At 45.4% G+C, this 16910-nt stretch overlaps 1 protein-coding gene across 1 annotated transcript in view; it reads left to right on the plus strand.

Annotated features, from left to right (window-relative positions):
- Positions 1 to 16910, plus strand: part of CCT2 (chaperonin containing TCP1 subunit 2) — a 34050-nt gene that overhangs the window by 5417 nt on the left and 11723 nt on the right. The window contains exons 4-9 of the mRNA XM_083182528.1: positions 6 to 117; positions 6201 to 6277; positions 11436 to 11548; positions 12855 to 13057; positions 14470 to 14570; positions 14669 to 14796. Coding sequence (XP_083038654.1) covers positions 6 to 117; positions 6201 to 6277; positions 11436 to 11548; positions 12855 to 13057; positions 14470 to 14570; positions 14669 to 14796 — 734 coding nt within the window. The remainder of the gene's footprint in view (positions 1 to 5; positions 118 to 6200; positions 6278 to 11435; positions 11549 to 12854; positions 13058 to 14469; positions 14571 to 14668; positions 14797 to 16910) is intronic.

Below are 16910 nucleotides of genomic sequence, written 5' to 3' on the forward strand. Positions count from 1 at the left end.
AACAGGACAAGATTCTCCTTAGTGGAGGCAGAGACAGCAGTGTTACTGTAACGAACGATGGTGCAACAATTCTAAAGGCTATTGGAATTGATAATCCTGCTGCCCAGGTTTTGGTTGGTAAGTTTCAAGCAACCTTCTATATTATGTAACCCTACTAAACTTTTTTTCTCTATCATTCTTATGGGATACAGGGAGTCGTTCATAACGATGGGGAAAAGAGCTTATCCGAAGGAGACAGGCACATATAAAAATTTATACAGGGTGTACTGGCTCCTCCCCTCCCTCTAGCTTCAGTTTGAGAACTGTGCCTCAGGAGAAGCACAGATCAGGAAGAGCTCCAGAGAGTTTTTCTTCTGTTTTAGTTTCTTTATTATTTTGGGGCTGCTGTTTGGACTTAACAGCAGTCCTGCGTCGTGGGAGACTAGGGGAAGGGTTCAGCTGCTGGCCACTTCAAGGTACCGAGCTGTCCCTGCCACAGGACCACCGTCCTGAGTGGGTGATGTTACCGCGGGCATTGCGCTGCAGCGCGCACACCCCTGGCACGCCGCACACCCCTAGTCCAGTCTGAAGACGTCAGTGGTGAGTATTACCCCGGGGTCCCCCGCCGTGGGGTCCCCGGGTTATTGTGCGGCAAGATGGCGGCGGTATGGCGGTGCCCTGCACAGGGACCGCGTAACCCCCTGCCTACACTGAGACAGGGTACAGTTCCTGTTTTGTCCAGGGCAGTTACCAAAGAGGTTTGGACATTCCCCAATGTCAGTCTCAGTATAAAACGCAGGTAAGCTCCGGCGCCATTACGCTGGGCGGAGCTTACCCAGAGTGAGACCAGCTCTGTGAGGGCGCCAAAACCTGCTTCCTGCTTTTTCCCTGGCTGCTGGAAACGCCATTGTACTGCTCCAGACACTCCTCAGCGGTGTGGATCAGAGGGAATCTGCTTGCAGAGACAGCTTCAGGTTTTCAGCGCTTGTGTACTTGTGCACTTGCCTGCTTACACTGTAAAGTACTGTTATTGATTACTGTACTGTATTACCAGCTCTTCTAATCGGAGAGCTAAGGTTATCAGGTGTATTGGTCTCCTCCATTATCCTCTGTACACCACCCCACTGGCTTGTTAAGCTGTACAAGATCAGATAAGGCTACACATAGTATTTATCTGGTTAATTTCACACTGCATATCACTGTGTGTGCGCGCTGTGTGAGGGGAGACTGTTTGTTTGTCACAATGGTGAGGAAACTTACATGTATGGTGTGCAGTGATAAGTTTGTGCCAGCATCTTCATCACAGGTTACTTGTGAGCCATGCATGTCCCCACAAAGTACTGGGGTCCCCCCACAACTAACTGGGCAGCAAAGTAGCACACAGGACAGCTCACAGGAGCCAGCCTGGGCTACAGGTATAAAAACCATGCTTGAAACTGTGACTACACAGTTAACTGCTACTGCAGCACAGACCCAGAGAGTACAAAGGGAGCTGGCTATCCTCTCTGCCAGAGTGGATGTAATTACTCCCACCCCTGGGGATACTCGTAAGAGAAAGGCCCCCTCTCAAACCCCTGATTCCGGGGCTGACGATGGGGATGATGATGATGATGATGTGGATGATGCAGACGCAGGTGATGACGAGCCTGATGCTTCACAGTCACTACTGCGGGGCACAGAGCCATTGATTATGGCAATCAGGGAGGTGTTGGACCTTCCCTTAGCTGAATCCACAGCAGGGGATGCCTTCTTTGCTACTCAGAAAAAGCAACAGGTGGTTTTCCCTGAGCAGGCTGACCTGGAAAGTACATTCAAGTCAGCGTGGAATAACCCAGAAATGAGGTTTAAAGTGGCTAAAAAGTTTAAGTCCACGTTTCCCTTCGATCCTGAGGGACGTAAGGTGTGGGAGGAGCCACCAGAGGTTGATTCTTCTGTGTCTCGCTTAGCCAAAAAGATGGTACTCCCAGTACCAGGGTCGTCTTCACTAAAAGACACCACGGACAGAAAGGTTGAAAACACTTTGAAGTCCATTTTTACTGCTAGTGGCGCGTGTCAGCGTCCTGTATTAGCTAGTTGCTATATGGCCAAGTCCATATACACGTGGGCCTCCCAGATCCAGGAAGGTCTTCTGGGCGACATGACAGTAGCACAGGTGTCTGAGAAATTACACCATATTCAGGACACTGCTAAAGTTCTGTGTGAAGCGCAGAAGGAGTTAGGAGCCATTAACGGCCGTAACTCAGCCATGGCAGTGTCAGGGCGCAGATCCCTCTGGCTCCGGCAGTGGGTAGCTGACGCTGACTCCAAAAGGAGTGTAGAAAACCTCCCCTTCACAGGTGGCAGGTTATTTGGGAGTGATTTAGACGAATTAATCTCTAAAGCCACGGCGGGAAAGTCCACTTTCCTACCATCCACTCCACAGGCGCCGAAGCGTCCTTTTCAGGCTCACTCCCAGCAGTCCTTTCGGGCAAGTAAATTCCGCCCTAAAGCCAGGGGTGGTTCAAACGCTGCAAGAGGCTCCCGTGGTAAATTCAGGAAGCCTTCCGCTTCGGCCACCGCAGAGCGGCCATCCGGGGCAGCTGCAGGGAAACCAGCAGCATGACGGTGGGGCTCCACCATTAGCTCCGGCAGAGGTGGGAGCCAGACTGGCGTTCTTCGGCCAGGTTTGGGAAGCCTCGTGCCTCAATTCTTGGGTGCAGGCTCTTATTACGCACGGCTACAAGCTGGAGTTTGCAGTTCAGCCACCTCAGAGGTTCTTCAAATCAGGCCTCCCAGCGTCCCCAGAGGACCAAGTGGTGTTGCAGCATGCAATCCAAAAGCTGGTACAGGCCAAGGTTATAACCCGGGTCCCTCCCCTAGAGAGGGGGCAGGGTTATTACTCGAACCTATTTGTAGTCCCAAAACCAGACGGGTCAGTACGCCCTATTCTGAACTTAAAATCCCTGAATCCCTTCTTGAAAGTAACCAAATTCAAGATGGAGTCCTTGCGGGCCGTGATAGCGGCACTGGAGGAGGGGGAGTTCTTGGCGTCCTTAGATGTGAAGGACGCCTACCTTCACATCCCTCTATGGCCCCCTCATCAGAAATACCTGAGGTTTGCGCTGCTAAACGAGCACTATCAGTTTCGCGCACTGCCATTCGGCTTGTCCTCAGCCCCGCGCATATTCACCAAGGTGATGGCGGAGATGATGGTGGTTTTAAGAAAAAAGGGTATCTGTGTGATACCATACTTGGACGACCTGCTAGTAAAGGCGCGGTCGCCACAGGAACTACAGACAGCCTTACAAGTTACCATACAGACCCTGTCGGGCCATGGTTGGCTCCTGAATCTGGCAAAGTCCTCTCTGATCCCTTCAGAGACTCCAGTTCCTGGGCATGGTGATGGACACAGCTCTCATGAGAGTGTCCCTGCCACAGGACAAGGTGTTGGACATCCAGCAGCTGGTCACAGACTTGCTGAGGACCCCCCAGGTAACGGTGCACCAGTGCATTGTCCTATTGGGAAAGATGGTCGCCTCTTTCGAGGCTCTCCAATTCGGGAGGTTTCACAGCAGGATTTTCCAGCTCGATCTCCTAGGGAAGTGGTCCGGTTCACACCGCCAGATGCACCGGCGTATTGTGTTGTCATCTCGGACCAGACTGTCACTACAGTGGTGGCTCCACACGCCCAACCTGCTGGCAGGGCGTCGGATTGGCATCCAGGATTGGGTCTTAGTCACCACGGATGCAAGCCTCACGGGATGGGGGGCAGTGACCATGGGTCAGTCCTTTCAGGGCAAGTGGACCCTATGGGAAACACGCCTCCATATCAACAACCTGGAGTTACGTGCTGTGTATTATGCACTTCTGAAGGCGGCCCCTCTCCTCAGCGGTCAGGCGGTCCGCATCCAATCAGACAATGCCACTACTGTGGCATTCCTGAACAGACAGGGCGGGACCAAGAGCAGGCCCTGTATGAGGGAAGCATCGAAGATCCTGTCCTGGGCAGAGAGTCACTGCCAGGCGCTCTCGGCCATATTCATACCCGGGGTGGACAACTGGGAAGCAGACTTCCTCAGTCGCCACGAGCTCCACCCCGGGGAATGGAGTCTACACCACCAGGTATTCAGTTCTCTGGTGGCTCGGTGGGGGACCCCACTGGTAGACTTGATGGCATCAAGAAGCAACTGGAAAGTATCCAGGTACTTCTCGAGGGCAAGAGACCCTCAGGCAGAAGGAGTGGACGCCCTCTCCATACCGTGGACGTTCAACAGCCTGGTGTATGTCTTCCCACCGATCCCCCTAGTGGCTCGGGTGCTAAGGAAGATAAGAAGAGACGGAACCGAGGTGATTCTGGTGGCCCCAGACTGGCCACGAAGAACGTGGTACCCGGAGCTTCTAAGTCTACAAAGGGACTCGTGGCGCCTACCCCTGCAAAGAGATCTACTCATGCAAGGACCGTGCGTCTTCCAGGCCTTGGAACAGCTGCGTTTGACGGCCTGGAAGTTGAACGGCAGATCCTGACTCAGAAGGGGTTTCACACTTCAGTCATCAGAACTATGACAAGTGCAAGGAAACCGGTAACAGCTGCACATTACCACCATATCTGGAAAAGATATGTGGGTTGGTGTGTACAGGAAAAGTTTACTCCTTCAGAGTTCAAACTGGAAAGGTTTCTTAGCTTTCTTCAAGCTGGTCTGGATCTAGGCCTACGCCTAGGCTCTTTGAAAGTGCAGGTATCTGCATTATCTGTTTTCTTCCAGAAGAAACTGGCTAATATTCCTGAAGTGCAGACATTTCTGAAAGGAGTATTGCATATACAGCCTCCTTTTGTGGCCCCTACTCCACCGTGGGACTTGGATGTTGTGCTGAAGTTCCTTAAATCCTCCTGGTTTGAGCCCTTGGAGGAAATTGACCTGAAATATTTAACTTGGAAGACAGTGGTCTTACTAGCCCTAGTTTCGGCTAGGAGGGTCTCGGAGCTAGGGGCATTGACTTGCAAGAGTCCTTATTTGATATTCTTTGAGGACAGGGCAGAATTACGCACTAACCCGCGTTTTCTACCCAAAGTGGTGTCTGCGTTCTATGTGAACCAACCAATTGTGGTTCCTGCTGGTGGGCCTCATTCTGAGGTGCCAACGTCCTTGGACGTAGTAAGGATTCTCCGTGTCTACATCAGGAGAACAGCAAGGATTCGCAAAACTGATGGACTTTTCGTCCTCTATGACGCCCAAAAGATTGGACGTCCTGCTTCCAAGCAGTCTATTGCACGATGGATATGTGCAACCATTAAACAGGCTTATGTGGTGGCAAAGCTGCCTATGCCTGTTGGGGTGAAAGCTCACTCTACTTGTTCTGTGGGGACATCCTGGGCGGCTGCCCGAGGAGTTTCGGCCTTACAATTGTGTAGAGCAGCCACATGGTCTGGCCAACACACTTTTATCAAATTTTATAAGTTTGATGCTCTGGCCACTGAGGATACTCAGTTTGGGCAAGCGGTGCTGCGGCAATAGGTTCCGCCCGTTCTGATATCTTTGGTATATCCCCATCGTTCTGAACGACTCCCTGTATCCCATAAGAATGATAGAGAAAATAGGATTTTAATACCTACCGGTAAATCCTTTCTCGAAGTTCTTATGGGATACAGGGCACCCGCCTCTGTGCGGAGGTTTGCCTTGCTCACTTTGTGAGATATGGACCAATACTGGGTCCTTCTGCTACCCTTCTTGTTCCTGGCGGACATATGGGTATAGGTTACCTAGGTAACTTAAACTTACATAGTGTACCTTAAAGGTCCACGAGTGTAAATTGTCACTTAGGTGATAGTTCTATACATTGTTCCAGTTGGAACACAGTTCAAAATAGTTGTCATGTTGACATGTTCTTAGGCCCTTAGACTTCCCAGGTTATGGGGTTGCTAATGTGGTCTGTTATGTTGAATGTTGGGTGTGCTGGATGAATCTCACCACGGTAAATATACACATATTCCTCTCATATTGTTCTTCTCCTTCGGCACAGTTCACTTAACTGAAGCTAGAGGGAGGGGAGCAGAGGGGAGGAGCCAGTACACCCTGTATAAATTTTTATATGTGCCTGTCTCCTTCGGATAAGCTCTTTTCCCCATCGTTATGAACGACTCCCTGTATCCCATAAGAACTTCGAGAAAAGGATTTACCGGTAGGTATTAAAATCCTATTTTTTTTTGGGGCTTTCAATATAAGTTGTTTCCTCCTCCTTTTTAGATATGTCCAAGGTCCAAGATGATGAAGTAGGTGATGGAACGACATCTGTGACTGTGTTGGCAGCCGAGTTGCTTCGAGTAAGACAATTATAATCTGAGTATTTTGTTTTGTAGCAAGGGAACACAAGGCAGTTTTCTTAGATGTGGCCATACACCTGCAGATTTATCTTCAGATCTGGCTTGAAGGAACAAAAATCTGGTAATTTCTGAATGACAGTTTGTCAGTTTTCCAGCATTTCCAAGCAAACGGTCAACTGTCATTTGCTCTCATCAATAACCATGTTTTTGTTCCAGCCAGATCTGAAGATAAATCTGTAGGTGTATGGCCAGAGTTGCCGCTGTCACTTTGTAGCTATTCCTCGATTAGATACAATTGTACAAAATAAATGATAGCGCTGCTTCACCAGTAAGTTGAGTCTTTCTAGAATCTTGATTAATAATAAACACATTTGCTTGCTGACTGCTGGAAGCAATGCAAAGCCTGTAATAGATTTTTGCAGAACAAAATGTTAAACAACATCCAACTGGTATATTATCATAGGATAGGTGTAGGCACATGATGTAACATGCATGTACATTCATAACTGGAAAAAAAATGCACACACTGCATCTCCACAGCACATTCTCATCCAGTCTTTCTGATGGGCGCCTACCTGCTATTGAGGATGAGGAAAATTGTTACAGGCCGGTCGCATGTAGTGAATTTTTAAAGGTGTAGAGGGTATCACTGTTTAATTTACAAGACTGGTACCACATCCTTGGTAATGTAGCAGCTCCTGAAAGCAAGCAAGTAACAGATAATGGGTGTGTTGCGTATGTTCTGTGCCATATGATCTGCATGTAAAGATGCATAGGTGGCCAAACCGGTCTTCGAGAACTACCAACAGTTAGTGTTTTCCAGGACACCTGTGGATCTGTAAAATGTCAGTTAGGAATGACTGCACCTGTGCACCAGCTGAGTGGTCTGGTAAATGTGCAATGTTAGATTTCAGACTGGTTTTGGCCAGCCCAGTTTCAAGGTAATCAGAATATTTTGCACAGACTGCATATTGTATGAACAAATCTATAGAATGTATAGAAGATCGATATTCTGCATGGAATGTTTTAAAAAAACAAAAACATTATTTTTCAGACAGCCAGCGGTGAATGCTGGGATTAGTGGGGGTATTCCAGGGCTTGAGTACCGAGCACTAAGGAGATGAAACTTCTTTGGGACAGTGCAGCCTCTAGCTAAGCCCCCCTACGTACCTTTTCTGGGAGTAGGGCTATTTAGCCCTAATTTTCAGTTATTTAATATATTTCAGGCAGTCAGCGCAGTTACTTCAGCTCTGCTGCTGACAGCTTCTGCTTCTCCTGGCGCACGGACCTCACGGCCGCTCATACCAGTCACCACTTGACTTCACATCACTTGAAGGGAGCCGCGGCTGGAGGGCGGGTCAGCTAAGACGATTCCCCAACTTGTAGACACGGTTCACACCACTAGTGTGGGGGGGGGGGTTGCCACCTGCGGCCTGGCAGCGGTACTCTGCTCATGCTGAGAAACTGCTAGACCACCAGGGACGTCTCAGTCTGCAATTAAACAAGGCTAAGCAGCGGCTCTGTTCGGTTCCAGGAGGGGGCGGTTTGTACCTGTAACTTCACCCCCTTCCCTCGACAATGGCTTGTCCTGAGCTCCCTCCGAGGATGCTCCTCTCCCCTAAGCGCTGGTGGGTGCCATTTTACCTCATTTGGTTGCTGGCTTCCCTCAGGAGAGGAGCTCAGTAATCGCCCTCCTTGTCCTTCACTGTTATCTTAGTGGCCACGTTTTCTTCCTCACAAAACTTCTTGTGCTAGTGCAGGAAACAAAGTGCTCTTTTCTCTGTCAGTGTGAAAGTTCTGTACTGTATTTCATGTGTTTATTTTCTTTAGTTATTATTTTTATTGATGTGAGCATTCCTATACCACATCCTCTGTTAAGGCTGACAGGGAAAAAGTATATTATCACTGGTTTGTATATGGATGATCATTGTGCAGTACTTTTTTCTCACATACTAGTTAAAATTAAGAAAGTATTGCAGGCATTATTCAGCCACATAGGGTGTTATCATACACTATGTCTGCAAAAGGATCAGGAAAGGGAGTACGTGGACATCTTAATGCTCCAGCACTGCACATTTATTAGTACACAACATGCAATGAAAACTTTGCTAGTACAGGACCACACTGGCCCCAATCTTTAAGCTAAAAAAATCCAGCTTTATTCCCTCAGTCTTCCTAGCTTGATAGTATTTCAGGAAGCATGGGAACACCTGAATAAAAGATTCCTGCTTTCAAAGCACAATCCCACTTTTTTACCCTCTTTTTAGAGGATCAAACTAAATAGTAAAATCCTCCTCAAGTGGATGCCCACGTGACTAGACCAGTGAAGGCTACCGATTACGGATGTTACGTCACTTAAAGACCCACTTGATAAAAAATCCAATCCAAACCCAGACAGGGCTGGCCACTCACATGGGTGGGAGGCAGTCTTCATTTCACAGAAGCATGGCCAAACTTCACTTTGGACTCATGGGTGTTGGATGTTATATCATACGGCTCTTCCCTCACCTTTTAGTCCAGGCCAACACAGTTCTTTACAACGGGTCTCCCAGTACATCACTTGAAGGCTATGGACCTCGAGACAGCCATCTCAACACTGTTGAGATCTCGAGTGATTGTGATTGTTCCTCCAGCCCAGAGAGGAACAGGTTTTTATTCTAACCTCTTTTTAGTCAGCAAACCGGATGGATCATTCCGGCCAATTCTCAATATTCAGGATGGAATACCTCCGTTTCATCCTGTGGTCCCTCGAACTGGGAGATCTAATGATGTCATTGGATATCTAAGACTCTCATATCTCCATATACCCATTAAGGCGGAACACCAACACTTCCTTCGGTTCACGGTACTGGACCATCCTTTCACTCTCTCCACACCCTTCCTTTCGGGCTCTCAACAGCCCCCCATGTATTCACAAAAGTGATGGCAGCTTGGCTACACCATCAAGGAGTCCGAATTCTTTCCTACCTTGATGATCTCCTTCTCTTAGCTCAATTGAGAATCTCCAATCTCATTTTACAGCTGACAAACAACCTGCTTCAGTCTCACGGCTGGATAATCAATTGGATGAAGTCCAGCATAAATCCCTCGACCTCCATGGTACACCTCGGGGGGCCTTATAGACACAATATCTCAAAGGGCATTTCTTCCACAGAACAAGAGATTGGAAATGCAAATCCAGGTTTGATCATTCTTGGCCCAGATTGTCAATTCACCACTGCATGAAAGTACTGAGCTGTAGGAATCGCTCACATCTCCATCTCAAAACAGTTTCTCGTACTCTCAAGGGAGGTTCAAATCTCCCTCCAGTGGTGGCTACGCTTGTCCAACCTCAGCAAGGGCCGTTCATTTGCAAGCCACGACTACATTATAGTAACAACGGACGCCAGCCTGCACGGCTGGGGCGAGATGGTGGAAGACCATCCAGGATTGGTGGTCACGTCAGGAAGTCAAACTTCCAGTTTCCAATAAACATATTGGAACTGTGGGCCATTTATCCCCACTCCGGGGCACCGCTTCATGGCAAAGTGCTCCGATCCAGTCCGACAAAAAAAGCAGTTGCGTACGTCATTAATCAAGGGAGAACCCGAGTAACTAAGATACTGAAGTGAACGGAGAGGTACCTTCTAAGCTCATCAGCGGTATACATCCCCAGAGTGGTGATTTGGGAGGCAGACTCTTTAAGTTGCCAAACTGTTCACTCAGTGGAGTGGTCCCTCCACCACAATGTCTTCTCCTAACAGATTGTTGGGTTTGCCAGTAGGTAGACCTGATGGCCTCCCGACACAACAAGAAATTGCCCTTATATGGTACAGAACAAAAGACCCTAAGGCATGCCTAGTGGATGCCCTGTCGGCTTCTTGGCTTTTTCAGAAGGTCTACGCCTTACCTCCGGTAGCACTCCTCCTGTGTCTTTTCAGACGCCTCAAGCGGCAACGGTTGGTAATAATTCTGATCGCCTCCAATTGCCTGTGACCATCTTGGTACCTTGGTTTTCTGCAGTTGTCTTCTCTCCTATTCCTTGGCTTGTTAAGTTAAAAACTGGTCTCTGAGGGCAGGAAGGGGTATTAAGGGGGGTGGAGCTATGGGCTGCACTGTCCCAAAGAACTTTTATCTCCTTGGTGCCCGGTCCTCCAGCCCTGGAGTACGCCACTATCCCAGCATCCACCTTGGTCTACGAAATAAATATTTTACAGGCCAAAAATTCACTTTTTAGGGCAATATTTTTCATCACTTAATTTTGATCTTTTCTACACATAAGATTTTGGAAATGGTTCTTGCAACTAAATGATAGCTAGCCCTCAACCCCCACCCTACACACCGCCCAATATTGGCAAATTGTTTTCAAGGTGGTGCTTGCGTTGCCTGTCAAATGGAATGGCAATTTCCACTGTGTGCCTGCTAGAAGAGTCAACAACGTGTTCTGGACCCTTATTCCACAGGCTGAAGTGGCTAATAAAATCAATGGGCAGATTCAGTCATAGTACTGTTGTGGTCCCATATTCTGGGTTAAGTGCCCACAGATATTTAAAGTTCCACTCGCGGACCTGAGGCAGCTGTCAATGCTGAATACTGCAACAGAATCCACCAGTACTTAAACGTGGTTTTGGTATGTTCTCCATTTCATACTTTGTATGCTTCCAAATATAGATAATACTTGCTGTTCTGTTTGATATGGAGTTCAGTGTAAGCTGCTTTCTGTGATTAATTAGTCTTGACCAGCCAGCTGTTTACTGTGGTGGTTGTTGCAGGGCTTTATAAAATAGCATTAAGTGGATGCCCAGGTACTTTGCCATTCTCAGTGATGTGGTTGTAGGGACAGTGAGATGCTCACTGTATTTTCCTCTTCCTGTAGTGTCACATGACCATTGGGTTTTATGTCACACATTGGGGCCTTAAAGAGTGATAAATGTCCAGCCAATTGGCTACTAACTGCCATATTTGAAACACAGCCTGTAACATGACAGTTTGCAGCTAATAGGCTGGATGTTTATCACCCTTTCATTTATCTCCTTGTTAAGTCTTACTACATCTGCCCCATTGTTCTCAATGGCTGTAGACCTTCACCGGTGTTGGTGGGAAAAGTGTAAATACAAAAATGTAGAACTGATTCCAGAAACGGCAGTTTGTTGTAAAGTTGTTTAATGTTTTTCATCAGGAGGCTGAAATATTGATTGCCAGGAAAATTCACCCACAGACCATCATTTCTGGGTGGAGACCAGCAGCCCAAGTAGCCAGAGAAGCACTTCTGAAAGCATCAATGGATCATGGGTTAGTTAAAGTTTGTTTTAATGTCAATACATTCTGTGAACTTATTATTCAGTATGTTTCCACTAATTAGATACAACAATGTATCCTGTATACAATGTAAATATATTGTTGCACTCGAACTTGCTGAAAGCATGTGGGTCAGTTTGGTAATCCAGTCTGCACTGTAAGAGAGGCAAATGTAACCTAAGCAAAGAGAGTTAGATTTGGGTGGGGTGTGTTCAAACGAAAATCTAACTTGCAGTGTAATAATAAAGCAGGCAGTATATACACTGCACAGAAGCAAAACTCCACCAAATCTAACTTTCTCTGAAAATGTAAAATTTTCCCCACCTGCAGGTCAGGCCCAGACATCGGCGGTATGGGTAGCTAGGGATTGGGGTGTGGTGGAGAGTTTGTGGGCTACAATTTTACAGCTCAATGTGAAAGTACATTGCAGAATCCATCATTTTGGCAGGCTAATAACTAGTCTATATGTATTAGAACATTGACACAAACTCCTAATTAAATGTAAAAACAAAAGCACCTGTATTAAGAAGCAAGATGCAACAACAATCTAAATGATCTGCAGTCAATATGAACTGGAAAGTAGTCTAATCATGTCTACATATTGCCCTTCATCCTCCATCAATTCATTTATGTCCAATAAATCTATTGTGCGCACAAGTAATTTTGCTATTAATCATTTTTATGTTTCCATTTCATTGGGCAGATGTTTAAAGTGCTTGTGGTGTCACAATGAAAGGAGTTCCTTAATATCATCTTTCGCATAATGGTTTTGCTCAACAAAATTTTTAAATCCAGGGTTCCCAACTAGTGCAGCTTTGGCAGGCACAGTCTATATAAGGAGCAGCAATGCAGATACACTGGGAGTCTATTCAATTGCTTTGTTCACGACTACTAGGGGTGCAAAACAGAGCCATTCAATTGTTGCAATGTTTAGATGACCAGTAGCTGCTGTTTTCTGAGATGTGAGAAGGAATGCGTTAAGTGGGCATTCTCAGAGCCCAGAGCAGGGCTTTATACAGGTTTAGCCATTTTGCGCAGCTACATCCCGTCTGAGAGCAACATGCGGGATATGCATGGGTGCACAAACAACTGAATTGCAATAATTGTTTGGGTGTCTAAACAGTCCTTTTTAAATGGGGGGGGGGGATTGATAAAACAATAGCCTGGTCTTCTAATGTTGGTGGATTTTAAGAATTGGGTAGGTCTGATTTTGTTAGCTTCAGTCACATAACACATACATCTATGTAGTCAAAAAGAGAGCATATTGTTACCTTTTTGTCTTTTTCTTTTGTTTTTGTAGTAATGATGACGAGCAGTTTCAGATCGATCTTTTGAACATTAGTAGGACTACATTGTCTTCAAAGCTCCTCACACACCATAAAGACCATTTTGCTAAACTTGCCGTGGAAGCTGTTATGAGACTGAAAGGCTCTGGCAATCTGGAAGCTATTCATGTCATTAAGAAGTTGGGAGGAAGTTTAACAGACTCTTATTTGGATGAAGGTATTGTATGAATATCAGTTGGTTGACACTTGATCTCGCTCATCTTTATCTCTGCCTAAGCTGTGCGCCTACCTACTAAACAACCCTTACCTAATGGGTCTGTAGTTCTAATATCTCTTGACCATATGAACATTCAGCTACTATAGTTATGATTTATCATCAAAATAATTACCTAATCCAATGCCTTGAAGGTTTTGGCAGGCACATCTGTATTTCCAAATAGTAAAGTTTTGGCTTGAAAACATGCATGCATTTGTGGTGTGTGGGTTTTTTCTGAAGCTTTACATTCATTCTCTGACTGGACGGACCTGTGACTGGAGGTGTTGCCTTTCTTGGGGGTAGCTTTTGCCACACAGGGTTTACTAGTGATTCCTCTTTCCAGGAGGAGCAGAACTGTATCAGGTTTACCATTTGATCACTAGCCTGATAGATATCGTATTCATTCTTCCTTGATCCCATCTGGGGCAGCACTATGTGCTATCGTTGTGGTTAGGGTTGCACACTAACCATTTCAGGCTCTGCCAATTTTCAAAATTTTACCATAGAAAGAAAAAAATAACCACATAGTGTATTGTAGTTTTAAAACAAGACCTATAAATATAATTCTTTTCATGAGGACTCGTACCCTTTGATCATGTATACTTATCAAGTATACACTATTCGCATCTAGAGGGGGCGGTCACGTCACCGTTCGGTCGACAGGACTCAGGAGGAAAGAGAAAATAACTGCAATAAATTTTTTTTTTTTTTTTTTGTGTGTGTGTATATATCCTTAAGTCTTAGCATTTTATGAAGACTCCTACCCTTTCATTTTGTATACGGTTTAGGTATACAAATATCGCCTGTGGTGGAGCGGTGTTCACCGTATGCACAGTGTAATCAGATTCCAATTCTCACATGTAAAAGTACAAGATCAAATTTGGTATAGTATGTTTTAATAAAGTCACAATAAAAACATAAAATACAAAGTACAGCGAAGCAGATTCTCACCCAGCATGTAGTCTACAAATACATTTTTCAGACACAGGCAGTTTGTAAATCATCACAGGTGTTCAGGTCACACTGGATCCACACTCCTTCCTCCAAACCAACGTGTTTCGGATATGTAGTTCCTTCCTCAAGGCATGATGCCTTTGAGGAAGGAACTATGGTTCCGAAACACATTGTCATGGCATAGCCTTTTTCAATGCTTGGGACCTTGTTTTAGAAGTTCCCTTTCCTCATCTTGAATGAGAATTGGGTGGTCTTCTGTCATTTCAGCAGAAAGTTGTCATTGATTAACATAAACAACTAATTGATTACGCCCAATTAACAACTAAACGTTCATCTCTTGGCAGTTTTTATGTGTTCTGTTGACCAGCAGTGCATTTTTTTTTTTTTTTTAGTAAGTCTGCATTGTTGTCTTTTTTTAGGTTTCTTATTAGACAAAAAGATTGGAGTAAACCAACCAAAACGTATTGAAAATGCCAAAATACTTATTGCAAATACTGGAATGGATACTGACAAAATTAAGGTTGGTGTTTTGATCTTTTTAGGTAAATTTTTTTTTTTCTTCCTTGTAGTGCTACCTTTTTATTCATTTTTTTTATTTTATTATTTTTTTTAATACAGGTTTTTGGCTCAAGGGTACGTGTGGACTCTACAGCAAAAGTGGCTGAGATCGAGATGGCTGAAAAAGAGAAGATGAAAGAGAAAGTGGAGCGTATTCTGAAACATGGAATAAACTGTTTTATTAACAGGTAGAAACTAAACCTAAACTAGCATACTTTTATTTTATTTTTATATAATCAATTTTCTTTTATTGAAGCATCACAAATCCATATAATATAAGTACATTGTGCACAGAATTAAATACACAGTTCACTAAAACAAGTTGTTTGTCAAACAAGAGTATACATGACATCACTGTGTAATAGCATTCCATTAACTAGCATACTTTTAATATGTAAAATATTAGTTTACCAGAAATTTCCAGAGTCGTCGTCTGGCCAAAATGTTTGCTGGACATCAGCAAAGCTTGATAATTTATTAGTATTCAATTTATGATTAAGGGAAGAGTGCTTACTTGGTAATTTCCCATTGTGACAGGAGTGTCACTAGTTTTTGGAGTGGTGCTGAGCACTTTCAGATCTTCCCAATGGTTCCAGTATCCACCAATAGTTTGATTAACAAAAATTTTCTTGGAAGGCAATATCCCTTTTTTTAACCCCTTCCCGACATTTGACGTATATATACGTCATGGCCGGGAAGTACTTCCCGACACATGACGTATATATACGTCATGACTTCTAACTGTCACTGCGTCTAGAGACGCAGTGACAGAGGGACGATGTCTGCTGTCCCTGACAGCAGACATGTCCCTGCATGCCCAGGGGGGCTGCGATGCCCCCCCCGTCGGCGATCGCTGTGATTGGCTGTTCAGTGTGAACAGCCATTCACAGCGTTTTCTGTGTCACCGGCGAATAACGTTCGCCGGTGACACAGGGATCGGAGGTGATTGGTGCTGTAAAGTACAGCACCAATCACCGCGGGGTGTAAGGGTGACACTGGTGTTACCCCACCTCACCCCGCCCGCCCCCAAAGGCCGTGATTGGTTCGTCGGACCGACGAACCAATCACAGCCATGGAGGGGGGTTTAAACTAACGGTGACTGCACTGCAGACGCCATTCCGGTCTGGAATTGCGTGCAGTGCGGTCACCGTACCCAGCTGCCGCGATATACTGACCAGAACCCCTCTAAATACTTACCTGATCACTGCCTGGATCTTGCTTATTCTTGTGACATCCTGTGCTGTGTTGTGCTGCTGCGAGTTATTAGATAGAGAGATAGAGAGAGAGAGATAGATAGAGAGGCCTAGTGACAGAGAGTGCTATATTTTGTGCTGCTGCAGTGTGATAGAGCTATAGATATAGAGAGAGAGAGAGAGAGAGAGAGATAGATAGTGACAGATTGTGCTATATATTTTTTATATAACTGACTGCTGCCCCCCCCTTTTGTGCTGATCAGTATAAATTAACTGATCAGCAACTTTTTGGGGGCGCAGGTTTTTTTTTTAGATATATATACCTGTCAGTGCTGCTGCTGCAGTGTCATAGAGTGAGAGATAGAGAGATAGTGACAGAGTGATAGAGACTGCTATATTTTGTGTCTGCTGCCCCCCTTTTGTGCACCCCCAGCAACTTTTTGGGGGTGCAGGGGTTATTTTCCATATATATAACTGTCAGTGCTGCTGCTGCAGTGTCATAGAGTGATAGATAGTGAGAGATAGAGAGAGATAGTGACAGAGAGTGATAGAGAGTGATATATTTTGTGTCTGCTGCCCCCGCCTTTTGTGCTGATCACTATATCTGAGGTGATCAGCAACTTTTTGGGGGTGCAGAGGTTTTTTTTTTTTTTATATATATACCTGTCAGTTGCTGCCAGTTGCACTGTCAGTTGCACCAAAGGTTGTGCACCTGCTGCCCCTCACTGGTAATCAGTGTCGCATCACTGATCACCCTTTTTTTTTTTGTGGGTGCTGTGGGGTCTTTTTTTAATTTTTTTTTTACACACACTGTGATTTTGTGGGTGTCCTGTGGCCACTGTGCGCTGATCAGTGACGTACATCACTGATCAGCTTTTTCGGCACAGGGTTGATCTATTTTTTATTTATTTTTTGATCAAATTCCTGTTGCCTTTGAGCGCTGTTCAGTGACGGACGTTACTGACCAACATCTGTGCTCAATTTTTGGCGCAGGACCTTTTTTTTTTTTTTTTTTTTTAACCCCTTCAATTTTTTTTTTTTGTATAAAGTATTTTTTTTTTCTGCACTACATACACACTACACACTACATACCCCCCGGGTTGAAATAA

Source organism: Crinia signifera, chromosome 4 (assembly GCF_055691185.1).
Source record: "Crinia signifera chromosome 4, ASM5569118v1, whole genome shotgun sequence".
Lineage (NCBI taxonomy): Eukaryota > Metazoa > Chordata > Amphibia > Anura > Myobatrachidae > Crinia > Crinia signifera.